This window comes from Eptesicus fuscus, chromosome 10 (genome assembly GCF_027574615.1).
Source record: "Eptesicus fuscus isolate TK198812 chromosome 10, DD_ASM_mEF_20220401, whole genome shotgun sequence".
NCBI classification, from domain to species: Eukaryota; Metazoa; Chordata; class Mammalia; order Chiroptera; family Vespertilionidae; genus Eptesicus; species Eptesicus fuscus.
In genome coordinates, this window is record NC_072482.1 from 62,778,720 (window position 1) to 62,795,130 (window position 16,411).

At 42.7% G+C, this 16,411-nt stretch overlaps 1 protein-coding gene across 1 annotated transcript in view; it reads right to left on the reverse strand.

Annotated features, from left to right (window-relative positions):
* LAMA4 (laminin subunit alpha 4) overlaps window positions 1-14,814 on the reverse strand; it is a 145,608-nt gene extending 130,794 nt beyond the window's left edge. The window contains exons 1-2 of the mRNA XM_008160047.3: window positions 14,698-14,814; window positions 14,182-14,521 (exon numbers count right to left, since the gene is read on the reverse strand). Coding sequence (XP_008158269.2) covers window positions 14,182-14,376 — 195 coding nt within the window. The 5' untranslated portion in view covers window positions 14,377-14,521; window positions 14,698-14,814. The remainder of the gene's footprint in view (window positions 1-14,181; window positions 14,522-14,697) is intronic.
* Window positions 14,815-16,411: the final 1,597 nt, after the last annotated feature.

Genomic DNA, 16,411 nt, shown 5'->3' on the forward strand with positions numbered 1-16,411 from the left:
GGTGTAATCCTGTATTGAGGGAAGAGGAGAGAAAGACTAGGAACAATCTTTTTAAGCTCAGGGTTCGGGGAATAAACTGTGGTTTAGGTTCTAGGATAAGATAATGTTCATGGTGATGGACTAATTGGTTTAGAAAAATAAGAACCAAGCAAATATCCGACCACTCCTTATGAGGTCCAACATATACTAGTTGTCTTGTCTACTCGCTACCACCCTACCCTTTTTCTAACATTCCTTTGTTGTTTTGATCAGCACTCCCAGGTAATAACTGAGACAAAAATGGAATTTCCTAATTTCCTAGGAAAGGGCCAAAAATATCCTCAGACAAGGAAAAGGAAGTGTAAAAATATCTCTCAGGAGAGCACCAATTGTTTAGAGATGGTGAGCTCCTGTTTGGAGCTGCTGCAGAGGAGCTCAAAGCAGCAGCCGCTCTGGTTATCAGCACCATGTCCTGGCCCTGAGGCAGTATCTATACTGTTGGGAAAGTGCCTTGGAGGCACTGATTTGAATAAGATTTTGGGTAACATTTTGGATATTTCATGATTTAGAATATCAACTTGGGCACTTCCAGCATAATGGTTTTCAACAGTTTTAGAACAGAGAAATCTTCTACCCCCCATCCTAGTGAAATCTCAGGTGGAATTCATCTCTAAAACAAATTTTGAAAGATGCTCTAGTAGAAGAAAGCAGAGCCCCAACTTCCTGGTGCTTAGCCTCTCTCACCCCAAGTTATACCTGAGGCATTTCAATAAAACCTTAGCTCAGAAGCCACTGATTTAGTAGGTCTTATGTTAAAATTTCTCTGAAGAGATTCCCCATGATATAATATACTTCTACAAACACCTTGACTTCATCATCTTTGCTCTCCAAATATATGGCAAGTCATCTTGATAGAATCTCTGCAATGACTCCAGTATCTGTTTTTCCCTTTCCAGACCATGGCCACCATCCAAATTAAGGCCCTTCTCTCTCTCCTGGACAACTACCAATACACAGCATAGGTTACCCTGATGCGAGGCTCTCTGTTGCCTATTGCCCAAGCCATCCAACAGCCTGTTTCCAGATTAATGTTGATGAGGCACAATTCTTATTGAATTTCTTTTTTAAAAAAATATATTTTATTGATTTCTTACAGAGAGGAAGAGAGAGGGATAGAGAGCTAGAAACATCGATGAGAGAAACATCGACCAGCTGCCTCCTGCACACCCCCCACCGGGGGATGTGCCCGCAACCAATGTACATGCCCTTGACCGGAATGGAACCTGGGACCCCTCAGTCCGCAGACCGACGCTCTATCCACTGAGCCAAACTGGTTTCGGCTGAATTTCTTTTCTCATTGAATTTCTTTTCTGCTCTGGAATCTTCAATGGCTCCCTCATGTCCAGTCCCAGTAACTGGGAATATATGCCTTTCTAGAAGAAATCCTTTGTCTTTACTAATCCAGTCTGCTCAGCTTAAATATTCTTCAATCTAAATGTTTAACTCAAATGACATCTCTCCTCTGAAGTCACCTGTGACCTTCCCATCTGCCACCTTCTAGACCCTCTAAATGTTGTTGTTGTTTTTTTTATTACATATCAATTGAGTTGTATTACACTATTAATGCACTTGTTTTATCTCTTTGATCATGTTTATTCATTTTTGTAGAATACATGGTACTTATTTTAAAAAAGGCAGTGGGTACCTTTTTTAAAAAACAAGAGAATATATTTATGCTGGTCAATCAAGTGTCCCTGGACACCTAAGGAATACAAAGTGACAATATAGGACCCAGCATACTATTTTCCGTATTTTAAAATATCTAATTAGAATTAATTGTGACATACTGTTTAAAAATGTACAACTAAAATTAAATGCTAAATTTTGTTTTTACTTTTGACCAAAGTAAATATAGAATCAGAACACTGAACATCTAATTTTACCAGAAGCTCTCTTTTGCAGTTATAAATTACTTTGCCTCATTTAAAAAATGAGTTATTGCTTAACATACTTCACTTGGTAGGCATGGACTCAGTTTTGCTCCCCACTCCCTTCCCCAGTTCCTACGTGTCTGATACCCAACATATTTGGAGACAGGACCTCAAAAGAGAGAATAAAGGTTAAGTGAGATCATAGGATGAGGCCTTATTCTGATAGAACTGGTGTCAGTATAACAAAGGAAGAGACATCAGAGGTCCTCTTTCCCTCTCTGTATGTGCACAGAAGAAAGGCCGTAAGGCCCTGTGAAGACTCAGAATGAAGATCATTATCACCAAGTCAGGAGGAGAGCAATCACCAGAAACCAACCCTGAGGGCACCTTGATCTTGAATTTCTAGCCTCCAGAACTGTGAGAATACAAATTCCTGCCGTTAAAGCTTCCTAGTCTGTGGTATGTTATTATGGCAACCCTAGTAAACTAATATAGTACACAATATTTTAAAACATGAGGCTAGAAGAATAGAAGAAACAGTAAAGATTCTTGGGCATGAAAATTTGGGGGAACCACTACTGTAATAAATACAGTCCCCCTCTCAGATTAACAATGGCCTTCATGGGTGACCACTGCTACCACAGCTAGTCTCCTAGCCCAGAGGGCAGAGTCTACCTGTGTCCCATCACATGGGATCATCAGTGCCTTGCGCATGTGCCTCTCAGCTCGTAATCATCAAGTGTTGAATCAATAGCTCACTTATTTCAGACCTATTGTTTTTGAAATTTTCAAAAATCTTGAAAATTTCTAAGAAAGGAGCTAACAGCCTATGTTTCGTTTAGATCTGATAAATCCTTGCTGTTGTTAAACTCCCTTTCTTTTTATATTGTCTTTTATAGAAAAAATTTAAAAATAAACTGTTTCTAAACCTTCACTCAGTTTCCCTATGATTGACATTCTCTGTCTAATCATGTCCCCTGAGGTTCTGCTTTTATTGCATTTCAAATTCTTTCCTTATCCTTCTATCAAGTTCTTTTTAGTAGTAAGTCCCTATAGTAAACTCAGGATTCCACTGAAATGACTAATGCTTAGCACTGATTTACATGTTCTTTACAGATTCCTCAACTACTAAGACCATTCTGGCATTTCTGGATGATACGAGGGACTCTTGTTAGCTGAGATAGTCTAAGGCACTCTGAGATTTAAAAGAAAAAAGAAAAAAAGATGTTAGAGGGTCATTACAGGACAAAGTTTAAGAGCTTAGAGCCAGATTTCTTAAACTGTGACCTTGGGTAAATTACTCAACTTATATATGACTCCATTTCCTCATCTGTAAAATGGTGCTAATAGTACTGGTCTTCCTTATTATATTATGAGAAAATAGATGAATTAATAATACATTTATTAATAATACATTTAAAATAGTTAGAACAATGCCTAGCAAGTGCTAATCAAGGGCTTAGGAATGAAAGCTACAAGGATCTTCGAAATCAGCCAGTTAGCCGCCCTGAATGGGTTCAAGGATAGCTGCAGTCCTTTAAGGCTGTTATGAAATAGCAAGGGGCCCTCCCGGGGCTGAGGCAGCATTAAGGAGACCTGGAATCTGCCAGGAGAATGTCAAGGCCTCCTCTGATGCAGGAGGCCGCACAGACCTCGACTTCAGAGCACTTTCTTGCAGATCTTAATCTGTCCAGAAAAGTTCCAGCTTGAGGTCTAGCCTGGGCAATTTTCATCGTGAGGAACTAGCTCTGCCATATTTGTTAACGTTATTTTTCTAGTGTAGGACCATAGACCACACTCCTCACTCCCTAAAGATACATTAAACTGAATTAGAAAGCCTCCCTTGTTAGTAAGAAAAACATCACAAGCTCACTATTTTCTGAAGAGTCGGAGCAACACCCTATTTCCAAGCAAATTCCACAAATATATTCTTCCCTGCCTCCTCTCCCCTCAAGGACACAGGGTCTCCAGAGGCTGTATGTCTAGGCTATGGGTGCTGGGAAGTAGGCAAGAGGAGGAAACCTCCTCTTTCATTTCATGTTTTCCTTAAAACCCCTTCTGAATACCTACTATGTGCAGGCCAGTAAGTGACATAACCTTTTCAGCGTGACATAACCTTTTCAGCTTCTTCAGATGTCTTAAAGCAGCAGTTTGCTTTGAAGCTTTTTAAATTTTTATTCTAAAGTGTAACTTTTCAGGCCAGAGGCTAGTACCTGTGAGCCCCTCAGAAACTTGATTTGGTTTTATGTTCTAAGCCTCCCTATAATCGCAGTGTATCCAAAAAGCTTCCCTTTTCTTGGTTACCAATTTCTCCTGAGTCCATTAAAATTCAAGCCCAGCGGCATTTTAGAGGCTAACACTTCTCACACTTTAACGTGCATGTGAACAACCTGGGGATCTGGTGAAAATGCAGATTCTGATTCAGCAGCGGACGCTGTCTGCATCTCTCACACATGCCCTGTGGTGCTGATGCTGCCGTCCTGGGGCCACACTACGAGTCACTATGATTTAGACTCCTCTTCCCCACAGCCAGGAACAATCAGGGCATTCACACACCAGGGCAGGTTCCCTCACCTACTGACAATTCTGACAACCAGAAAGGTCCTTGAAAATATCGGCTTCTAAATGTTGCATTCTGACCAGTCTAGAGCAGATTATCGAGTTAGACTTCCTCTTTGCCTTATCATTGACAGCTATCCCGTGAATGCTACAAGGCAGTGATTTTAATGGATGTGTATAATGAACCAATAATCTGTCCCCAGCCTTCCTTTCCTTCTGCACTGCATGAAATACGTCCTCCTCTCTGGGCCTTCTGTCATGTTCCGCTTAACTGTTAGGAGACGCATTGACTTGAGTCTCCTCTCAGGAGTTCTCCATGCGCCTTACCTCTTCCATTGCCATGCTTCCTGTTTCTCTGTGGGGAGCTTTATGTTTAGAGTCATCCAGGAACAGTGTCTTCTGACTTCTAGCACTGCTGCTAATGAGCTTTGTGTCCTTGAGTGCAGAACCCCAACCCCTACCTGCTACTCAGTTTCCTCACCTACAGAATGAGGGGGTTGAATCTCAGAACATCCTTTCTAGAGAAAACATCCTATGATTCCTTTGATTTCATGGTTCCCACCGCAAGGTACCATAGGGTTATCCATCCAGTGATAGCCACCCACTGGCTCTGCGTGCAAACAGGTCCCCGTTAGGCTGATTCTGTGATGCAGCAAAGGCTTCAGGGGTGCCTTTTATGAATGTGATTTCAGGGTGTCTACTGACATTGATCATGACAGACAACAATTCCAAGGGACCAAAAAGGAATGAGGCAATAATCATGCACCACAGAGAGACACTGGTCCATCTCCAGGCATTCAGACGCGTTCAATCTTCAAATAACAGGCATTTAGCACCTCACCTGTGACCTGAGAATTGACAGAATCACCGATGACAGAATCACTCTGATGCTCCCAGGACTCAAGTCATATCAGCAGGAAGGGAGGCTATACTCAGGGCACCCAGCTTGTCAAATTGTGTCTCTGTTGGTCAAAGGGAATCACACACATTGTGGCTGTGAAGTTTGAAGGGCACCGTAGAGCCACTCTGCTGTGCAAGAAGAGGCCAGGCATGAATTTAAGCTCAAGACTCTCAATATGTGCTCTGGCTCTTATTGTCATTCTAGATGGTTCTACAGCCCTAGCATCCGACAATACGGGGCTCACTAGACATTTCTCTTGCCTTCTGCTGGTGTCTATAGTATGCGTTTCTTTGGGCTGGCATTTGGCTTTACGGAGCTGCTTAATTCAGTATGCTGTGCTGCAATTCACTTTGTAACTAGCCAACAGTATTGCATGTAACAGTCGAGTTTGAGGTGAGTTTTAGTAAGAACATCTTTGATCTCTGGACTCCCTGATTTCCATTAAAGTAATCATGCCACTCCATCTAAAGGAGGGTATCATTTCCAAGTAAATAGTAATACACAAAAATCTGCACTGTGCTCAAGGGTCCTTTTAACTGTGGTGTACAGCATGGATTACTGGTCTAGGCTACAAGAGAACTGTGCTAATGCAACTGTTATTGTTATGGGGTTTCTCTAACTCATCAGTTCCCATGCAGTCATAAATGGAGATGTTTCACTCCATTTAAGTAAACACCAGCTCTCCAGCTCCCACCAGAATATGTCACACAAACTAAGAAGTCCTGGAAGTGAAAAGAGGGTCATGTTGCACATTACTCAAAGTACATCTGACCACTCCTCTCTCCTTTTGTTTCTTTATGTCTTTTTTTCTTTATGCAGAGGATTTGGGTTTGTAGATGAACATTTTCCCACTACCATTCAGCCTCGGAATGCTGTTTCCCTCAAGTTTCTCATGAAAACGACTTGATTCAGAGCCGAACTGCTGGCAGCTGAATTTCATTAAGACTTTGATGGGAAACTTAAGTTGGAATTACAAACATCTGTGGTTAAACTTCCCTTTAGTAAAGCATTTCCCAGAATTTAACTTTACCACACTAGAAGCAAAAAGAGAAACAGTTGGAAAAAAAAATACTGCTCTTTGGCAAATGCTGGAGTAGATATATAAATTTTCTTGTATGTGGTCACTGCATCTTGATGAACTAGCAAATTTACTTGTTTTAGAAAACAAATAAGTAATTGTCTGCAAATGCTAAGTTTTGGAACTTACAGCATGTATTGGCAATCTAATTTTAATGGTTTCTAATTGATCAAATGTTTCAAAATCATGTCTGGCCATCATTATCATTATATTTATATAATTACTTTGAACAAGGAAAATCCCTAAAGAAGAGGACCGTTTTTGGCATTATATACGTCAAGAAATTGGGACAAGTCGGGTTTGAGAACTCAATTGAGAAAGAGGAAAAAAGGCTATAGTCCTTGTTATATCAAAGCTACTATTTTTTTTTTGTTTGTTTGTTTGCTTGTTTGTTCTTAGGTTTTTGGGGATTTAGAAAAACTCATTCATTTATCTTAACTGCTCAGATAATCCTAAGGCTATGGTCAAAGAACCATGAGGGATACACTAATTATAAAAACTAAACCAACAGCCTCTTGTTTCTCAAATGTTGGATAATCAGCAAATTTGTAAGCAAAAATGGAAAGTAATCAAATTTACAGAATAAAAAAACTTAGATAAAAATAGACCGATACTACAAATCTTAACTTGCAGATAGATAAAAACAAAGTAGAAGAGAGAGAGGGGTGAGGCGAAAGGAACAGGAGAGAGAACTAAGGTCAGACTTTGAGTTAGGCAGTTTATGTATATTTTATTTCACAACAATCTTGCAAGGCAAATGCACTTCTGCTCAGTTTACAATCAAACAAACAGAGTCTGTGAAAGATGAACAAATTTGCCCAAAGTCAAACAGCTAAAAAGTAGTGGAGCTGGGTTCATAGTACATTTGTCTGGCTAGATGCCCACATTGTGCCTTTGATGAAAGGTGAACTTAAAATGTTTTAATTCAGACACTGCAAATAAACTGCCCTCAGGCTGCATTGGGCCATCAGATGTACTTTCCACAGAGCATTTTTAAGAATTGAATCAACAGTTTCACTTAAGAATCCAGATTCTGTCTTCTCTTGAAAAAACAGAAAACCTGGCAACACGGCGAGGTGGCTGCCCCTCTGGCAGAGGACCCCCTTCCTCTCCTGTTGCTTTGGCTCCATCGCTCACAGGATGTGTTCCTTTCACTGCCTACTTATTTTTTTTTATGCTTTAATTTTTTTTGTTAATTCTCACTCGAGGATATTTTTTCATTGACTTTTAGGGAGAGTGGGAGAGGGAAAGACAAAGAGAAACATTGATGTGAGAGAAACAAAACGATTGGTTGCCTCCTACACAAGCCCTGACCAGGGTCTGGGCCGGGGAGGAACCTGCAACCAAGGTACATGCCCTTGGTCAGAATCGAACCCAGGACTATTTGGTCCGTAGGCTGGCGCTCTCTCCACTGAGCAAAACTGGCTAGGGCTGCCCACTTATTTTTTGCTTGGCCTCTACAAGAATTTGAGTTTTATAACTTTCTCTGTACCATGTGATCAGCAATTCCACTTCTGGGTATATACCAAAAGAACTGGAAGCAGGGACTCAAACAAATATATGTGTACACTAATGTTCAGAGCAGCACTATTCACAGTAGCCAAAAGGTAAGAACAACCCAGAGTGAAATTTGGACACATGATATGTAGAGGGCCGCCTGGGAGGCACCTGGGCATTTCCTTATTCATCAGCTGAACTTGGCTTAGGCCTAGTCATGCCCTGGGAACATGCTTCCCCAATGAGGCTGGACATGTTAATCAGTTCTGACTTCATAGCAGCCCAGGTGTCAGCAGGGGCGGGTCTAGATATGTAAATCCAGTAATGCTAGGGCCTAGTTAAGAATGCAAATAAGCTCCTTTGATCCTAAGTTTTGGTGTTACTTCCTGGATTTTGGGATATAAAATAAACCTGCTGGGTGGCTCAGGGTCGTCGTCGTCGTCGTCGTCGTCGTCATGCTGCCTCTCCATCAGAGAGAAAAGATGGCGTCCCACCCAGCTCCCAGCTTCATGAATCTATTTTTGCGTCTTGTTTTCTTTATTTCTATTATTTCTCAATCCCTGGCCGCCTCCACTTAGAACCGATTCGTTCATCTCTCTTTCCGTGCTGGACACGGAAAAGGGAGATCCCCGCCATGTTTGGCCCCCGCCGCTTCAGGCCTCCGCAATGCTAAAACATAGATGAGCCTTGAATACACTATATTAGGTGAAATAAAGCTCACAAAGGACAAGTACGGGCACAAAAGAACAAATATTATAGATTCCACTTATATGAGATACCTAGATTAGTCAAATTCATGACACAGAAAATAGAATAGTGGTTGCCAGGGCCTGGGGAAAGGGGTTAATGAAAAGTTGTTGTTAATAAGTATTGAGTTTCAGTTTGGGAAGATGAAAAAAGTTTTGAAGATGGATGGTGGTAATGGTTGCAAAACAATGTGAATGGGCCTAATGCCACTTAAAATGGTTAAAATGCTAAATTTTATGCTATGTGAACTTTATGACAACTAAAAACCTTCTTTTGGTTAACGCAGAGAACTCTGGAACTATAGTAAAAGCTAGTCTTTATATTCCAGGAATTTTATAAAAGTTCTGTAAGATAGACCATGTATGTATTGCTGTAGATGTTTTTTTGTTTGTTTGTTTTTAATTCTCTACCTGTTAATCTAAATCATGAGCTTCTAATGTAGACTGTAGCATTATGTAGAGGAAACATACTAGAACATGCTTATAAAAACAAAACAAGATACAAGAAAATTCTATAGTTTAAAAAAAAGAAATAAATCTATCAGGCAAACTCAGTGATATGCTGGGAAAAGAGAATAGAATTTGGAAACCCCATAAAATTAACACAAGTCTTTTGCAGGCTAGTCCAGTAATCCATGCTGTAGACCAGGCGTCCTCAAACTACGGCCTGCAGGCCACATGCGGGTGTTTTTGCCGTTTTGTTTTTTTACTTCAAAATAAGATATGTGCAGTGTGCATAGGAATTTGTTCATAATTTTTTTTAAACTATAGTCCGGCCCTCCAACGGTCTGAGGGACAGTGAACTGGCCCCCTATTTAAAAAGTTTGAGGACCCCTGCTGTAGACCATCTCCATCAATTTGCTCATCTGTAAAATGTGTATAATTTTCACTATTGAGTACTAAATAAGATAACACATGTAGGTTCATGGGACATTATGATGCTCTACATAATGCTACAGAGTCTATAAGTGTTAATTATTTCCTTTTCTATTTGAGTAGTAGTTTAAAAAGTAGTTAATAGACAGGGAAGGGAAGTTATTGCAATTCTTTGGTAATCCTAAAATTTTATGCTCCCTATGCTACTCATCTAGCAAGTACTACGTAAATGGCATTTTATATATCTTCATTTTAAGAAATTCCCAAAACGTAGGCTAAAATTATGCCTGCAGAGAGTTCTACTTACCTAACTACCTTTTTCTAGATACTCCTGCATAATCAAAATTACCCTTATAAACTCCTATGTAGCAGTGTTACCTACCAGGTAGGGTGCCAGGGCAAGTGTTTTGTGCCTCAGTTTCCAGGTTTGCAAAGTGAGAAAATAACTATATTAGTCCCATTAAGTTGTCATAGGGTTAAAGGAAATAACTCATGAAAAGTGCTTAGACCAGTGTCTGGCACGTGGTAAATACTCAATGGGTGTTAGCTATAAGCCATGCTATTATTATTACTACTGCCATGACTATATTCCGGTCCTTCTAAAATAATGTTTTTAGGAATCTTCTTTGGTGTTTGGTGAGTAGGTGATTGTATCCTACTGGTCTATCTTAAGAGTAATGCTTTTCCCACATTGCTATCATGGCACTAGGTTGTAGCCACTCTTACAGAACGTTGACTCATTCTTCTTCATACAGTGACTATGTATGTATTTTTCTTTCTTAGAATGCTTACTCCTTGAGGGTAGGGATGTGACTGCCTTCTTTTTGTCCCTCCAGGCACCTTCTTTTTTGCTCTGTATGAGATAAGGGTTCAAACCTGCTCATTGGATGAGTATTAAGTGAGTGAAATGATGACTGAATATGGGGGGTTCAAATGACCTAATTACTCTGCTGAACAGCAGTATAGAATGATGGCCCAGGCCAGTGACTGGAGGTCTTAGTATGATTCTGAATGTCCTTTTTCAAAGTAAGGGGCCAAGAGAAGGAACAGGAAAGCAGATAGTGAAAGAGATCTAAACTGTCTTTCAATAAACATTCTGCAATCCTTTAGTGGCCTGGCGCCCACTTACGTGCTGGAGAATGGGAATCGCATATCAATAGTGGAAAGAGTCCAGAGGAAAAGTCCCTCAGAACCAGTCTAGTTCACGTGCTTGTTTTTAGTAGGTACGTTTGTCTAGTGTGGGGAAAATCAGGGGCCAATAGATTTTCTTGGAGGGAAGCCAACAACAACAGCAACACCCAGTCAGTTGCCAGGAAATGAATTCCGGTTTTCCCCTCTCAGGAAAGTTTGCTCATACTGTCAGCTATGTCCCTTATTTTCTCAATTATCTACCAAAGGCAGTAACAGCACCAGGGCCGCCCCCCTGCCTCCCACCTTGCTCTTCCAGCAAAGTCCCCACCCTCTCCTTCTGAGTCTCTGTGTGGCTTCTTTCCAGCTATGCAGTCTGGACCTCTAGCCTAGTGTTCTTGACCTTGTTTAACTCCTGCTTCTTTTTGATAAATCAGAATGTCACTTCTTCCAAGGACACTCTGACATTCTGTCCTTGGGAACTGTTCCCATCTCCATCCCTCCAGTTGCACATCTATGTCGTCAAGAAGATTTAGTTTTACTTGCAATATCCAAGTCTTGCTATGACAAAATAAAGACTTCCTTAAATGTGAAATATCAGAATACTGAATATACTTTTTAAAATTGCCCACCCCCCACCTCCTAAGAATCACTGCTCTCCCCATAAACTCATCAATAATGGACTCAGTGAATTGCTTGTAAAAAAGCAGAAGGCGAGAACATCCCCCCAGTGAGCCCAGAGTTACCCTTGGGTGCTCTTTTAAAAAATTCTTTGCCTCCCAGGGAGAGCTGGGGTGTTTTGGAAGGAAAGGAAGGACCTTTCTCCTTGGACAGTCAGTGCTCTCCAACGTTTTACTCAATGCGTATTTCATGCATTTGTTCCCCTAACTCTCACTGTGCACCACAGTGTGCTGGAGTCCATGTCACAGGCTGAGGACCAGGGGTGGAGAGGACACAAGCCCTCCTATTGAGGAGCTTGGGAGCTTTAGGAAGGCCTTCAGCCAAGTGCCTCCCACTGCTGCATGTTGGCTTTAGTACTTTTCTTCCTTCCCTTTGAAGGACAATTGAGGAATAACCATTCATACAAATCCAATTGAAATAAAGTGAATTTATTTTTAGAATATCCTTCCAGTCACATCTCCAACCTCTCAGGAACAACATATTAGACGTGTCCATGTTCTCGCTCTCTCTCTGTAGATATAAATACAATCTCCTGAACCAACTCAGTAGGGTGGTTGTACCGTGTTGTTAAATCTCCGGGATGTATTTGGTTTCAAGTCTCCATACTGGCTCTAAAGAGCATGGGAAACCCGACGGTGGGGGTGTTGGGATCCTGTGGGACTGCAGGCTAACTGGAGGCATTATGCGAAACTATGCAGTGGGAACGTAATTATTCCAATCCCTCCCTTTCTACATCATATATTTTGACCCTCCTGGAATGACTAATCGTTTCTGTCTGTTTCCCTAAACCAAAGGCTCAGGTATCCTGAACGTATGAGACTAACAGCATTACAAATTTAACTCACTATAAGGTGTTCTTTCTGGCTGGAAGAATATAGACAGAGATATAGCAATATTAACTAAAACAGCACCGTAAAAAAATTTCTAAGAACTATTCCCAGATAAGCGTTTCTTTTTATCCAATCATCCATGTATTTTATAATAACAACAACAACACTTAGGGTATATAAAGCATTTATACTATATCGGGCACTGCGTTAAGCACTCTATATGTTTTATCTGGTTTCATCACAATAACTGAATGTGACGTAGAAATCAGTAACTCCTCTAAGCCTCAGTTTCTTTATCTGCAACTTGTGCATCTATAATTTGCCCAAGGTAAGGAGCAGATAAGTTGAAATTTGAACTTGGGATCATTAGACCACAAAGCCTGCAAGTAAACACTTCAGTGTGCCACCTTTCTATTATTTTACTGGACAAACGGGTATATAAAAAATTGTTCAGGGTCTTAACAATAAACTTAAGGTTCCCTAAAAATCCAATAATTATTTTGTTATTTTTTTGTGTGTGTGAAGAAAGCTACAAAAGTATGCCTCTCTCTTTAGAATTAGCAGACAAAAATACAGGATGTCCATATAAATTTGAATTTCAGATACCCAATGAATAATTTTTTTAGTTTAAATACTTCTCATGCAATATTTGAGACATAACCAAAAATCTATTTGTTGTTTATCTGAAATTCAAATTTAATTGAGCAGCTTGCATTTTTTCTGGCAACTCTATTCTTAAGTTAAGCATTTCAGGGACTTTCCATGCTCAAAGCAACAGGTGGAGACAATGCCTCTCGGGGTGAAATCCAAGCCTGTAGAGAAGGGATGCTTCCTAGGACTGACTTCCCAGGAGTCTCTGCTGGGCCCCAGGTCTGAGTGCTAAGGTGACCAGAAGCCCAGCCCTCTTTCTCCCTGAGGTTGCAGTTTGCATCACAATAGGGCATCGGTATGCTCCACTCCTCCCCACCCTCCCCCCTTTCTTGGGTGTGGGTAAGGCTCACTCCTGGAGAAGGGGCATCTTCATGCACCTTATCTTATCAGTAATAACTAATAACTACAGTTACACTGACAATTAGTAGACTTAATAGCAATAATCCAGACTTCTACTCTGTTAGAAATGGTGTAAATCCACATAACAGCTTTGGTTCTATCGTTGCTGTAACTATAGCTATAGGGTGTGTGTGTGTGTGTGTGTGTGTGTGTGTGTGTGTGTGCGCGCGCGCGTGCCTGTGTGTGTGCTGTTAGGTCCATTGCTCCTTCCTTTCCCATGAACTTCAATGACTTCATTTTCCTCCTACTGAGCATCTCCCACACCCTGGACAAGCTGTCGACCGTCTCGCCTCAGGGGCTCCCAAATAAATCACTTTGGGTTCATTTTCCTTTACCCAATTTCTACCCTTTGCTTACGTCTTCAACATAAAAGCTATTGTAATTTAGCACAATAAACAGCAACTCTGAATAAACATATCATCAACGGCATGTCTTTATCTGCTGGCAGTTTCCTAACCGCTGCTCTAGTGCCCATCACCCCCACCCACCCCTTCCCTCTCCAGGGAGGATCTTCTGTTTAGTTTGTGACAAAAGGATTGGTCCTGCTTATTGTCCCCCCTGTCCTAACCCGACAGAGCGGCAGGAAGCATGTGCAGGACGCCGGCACCAAGCGCTGAGGCCTGGCAAACACCACTCCCCCGGGCACCAAGGGCAGAAAGTCGCAGCGGGGCGAGCAGACGGACTCCGAGGAGGCACTTCTGCCACTTTGAACCGTGGCACGTTCCAAAGCCTCAACTCGCAGCTCACAACGTCCCAATGCAACTTACAAAGTAAACTCTTTTATTTCAGAAGTGTCTGAACTGACCTCATCCAGGTGCAGCTGAAGGCGGACGGGGGAGGGGAGGGGGGAGGGGGGAGGGGCAGGGGCGCGGCCCGCACAGCCGCGGGCAGGTGCCCGGGGGTGACAATGGCAGGGACACTGTACCTCTGCGGCAGGCGGCAGCCTTCCGGGAGCCACGCGGGGCGGGCTGGTCTCGGGCGGGTCCTGTCGGCCAAGCGCTGAGCTCCCTTCAAAGTCCGAGGGAAAGGCGTTGTCGTCCCTGGACGCCGCGCGGGAGCAGGCAGCGCCCCAGAGGAGCCACAGACGCAGGACCGCACGCCAGGCCGAGCTCCGAGCCATCTGGCCGCTGGCATCCAGCAAGGCTTTCGGCTCCGCAAACGTTCCTCCTCGCCGGGACCCCCGCGGTGCAGAGGTGCCTCCTCACTTCACCTTCTCCGCGTCGGCAGGAGCCAGATGTGGGAACCCAAGGCAGCCCAAGCAGCAACTTAGTAAAAAAAAAAGAAAAAAGGGGAGTGAGAGAGTGAGGGAGTAAGGGAGAGCCTCTCTCTCTCTCTCTCTCTCTCTCTCTCTCTCTCTCTCTCTCTCTCTTCCTTCCTCCCTCCTTTCCCCCTCCCTCCCTCCCTCTCTCTCCTCTCTTTCCCCACGGTTTGCCTCTCTCACTTTCTCTCTCTCCCCAGAGGTGCTGGCTGAAGAACATACAGATGGATGGAACTCAAAGCTGAGCATCAAAAGGCAGACTGAACTGGGCGAGCCCGGCCGGCCCGGCCACCTCCTGTCCCCCGCGGAGCTGGACTGAGGGCTGCGGTCCTGGCTGCCTTCCCACGCCCGCCTCACCACTCCCTCCTCACCTCTCCCTCCCAGGCCCTCCCCCTCCAAGCCGGTCTTGCACACACCCTGATTCGGCTGTGCTCCCCCTCAGTCCAGAGCCCCTCCAGGGAACCCAGATGAGTATTCAGCTTCTGCCATTGCTTGCTCACATCTCTTAGTTATTTAGCCAAGGTGACTGGGTAGTTTTCTCTGTATTTAGATAGATCTTGTAGGTACCCCTCTGGGCCCCTAGTTTGCAGGAACGTGGGTGAACAGGGATTCTGGGAGCAGGAGCCAGAGGTAGATGATTTCAGTTGGCAGAGGGGAAGGGCACCCACCTTCTCGGGCAAGGTTTCTCAATTGTCAGAGCTGGGCCGCTGCACTCTGTGCTAATATCATCCCTGGGGGCTGACTGGCTACCCCGCTTCCTCCTGACAGTCCTCACCCAGAGGCTTGGGAGAAGAATATCTTTCACTGCAGCCCTGGAAAATGACTTCATTACTCAAATGCATGAACTTTTATTTACAAAGAACATCTTGTTTTCATCCTAAAGAGGTGCTTTGTGAGGGACCCAGAACAAGGCTTGCAGTGTCTGAGCCTGTCAAATATACTGCCCACAGCCCCGACCTCTTCCTCTTGGCCTGTAACCTCATGCCTACCACATCTGTCTGTAACCTTTCCAAGACTTTGGGGGAGAAATCGGGCTCTAGTTTTGCTGGGGTACCCCGATGGCTGGGTCAGTGGCCACTATAGCTGACGGGTATCTCTACTCACATGGTCCTCACGATAGAGCTTTAAACATTCCCACAAGACAAAAACATGACTTTAAAAGGATTAGATGAGACAACCATGAAGCGATGCCCAGGTCAGTGTCTAGGTGTTTGAAATCACCCACAATTATGTAATAGAGCAATAAAACCTAATCATTAGCTCTATTTTATAGAACAACAGTCATTTTCTCCAAGGATAAAGGAAGCAACAATTTTGTACTAACTATATATCAGATACTTTGCACAGGTTACCTGTGAACCTCACAGCATTCCTGCAAAATAGGAAAGTTCTGAGAGACTAGGACACTTGCCCAAGGTCACACAGTTGGGCAAAAGCTGAGTTGAGGTTTGAACCCGGGCTTCACTGATTCCAAACTGCCTTTCATATCTATACTGCTTGAAACTCACAGAATAAAGGCCATGAGTTTGGAGGAAGGAGAGATGGCACACCCATGTTTGAATCCCTTCTATGTGGCCCCAAATTTGCATAAAGTATCTCATTTCATTTCATCTTCACTATAATCGCATGAGATAGGTATTGTTATACAGGTTTGGTAAGTGGTAAAAGTACTACCAGAATCCAGTAAATCTGATGCTAAAGTCACTGGTTTTAAAGAATAAAATGGTGCGATACGATAGAGCCAAAGCTGGAACGAGCCACAAGTTTTCATATATTCCAAAACATTTGTAATGTTTTCATTTTAAGATATAAAAATAGCATTGCAATGAACTAGTAAGCCAAAGTATGATCATTTTCTTCCATATAAACTGATTAACCCACTTGATTAAGTGAAAGA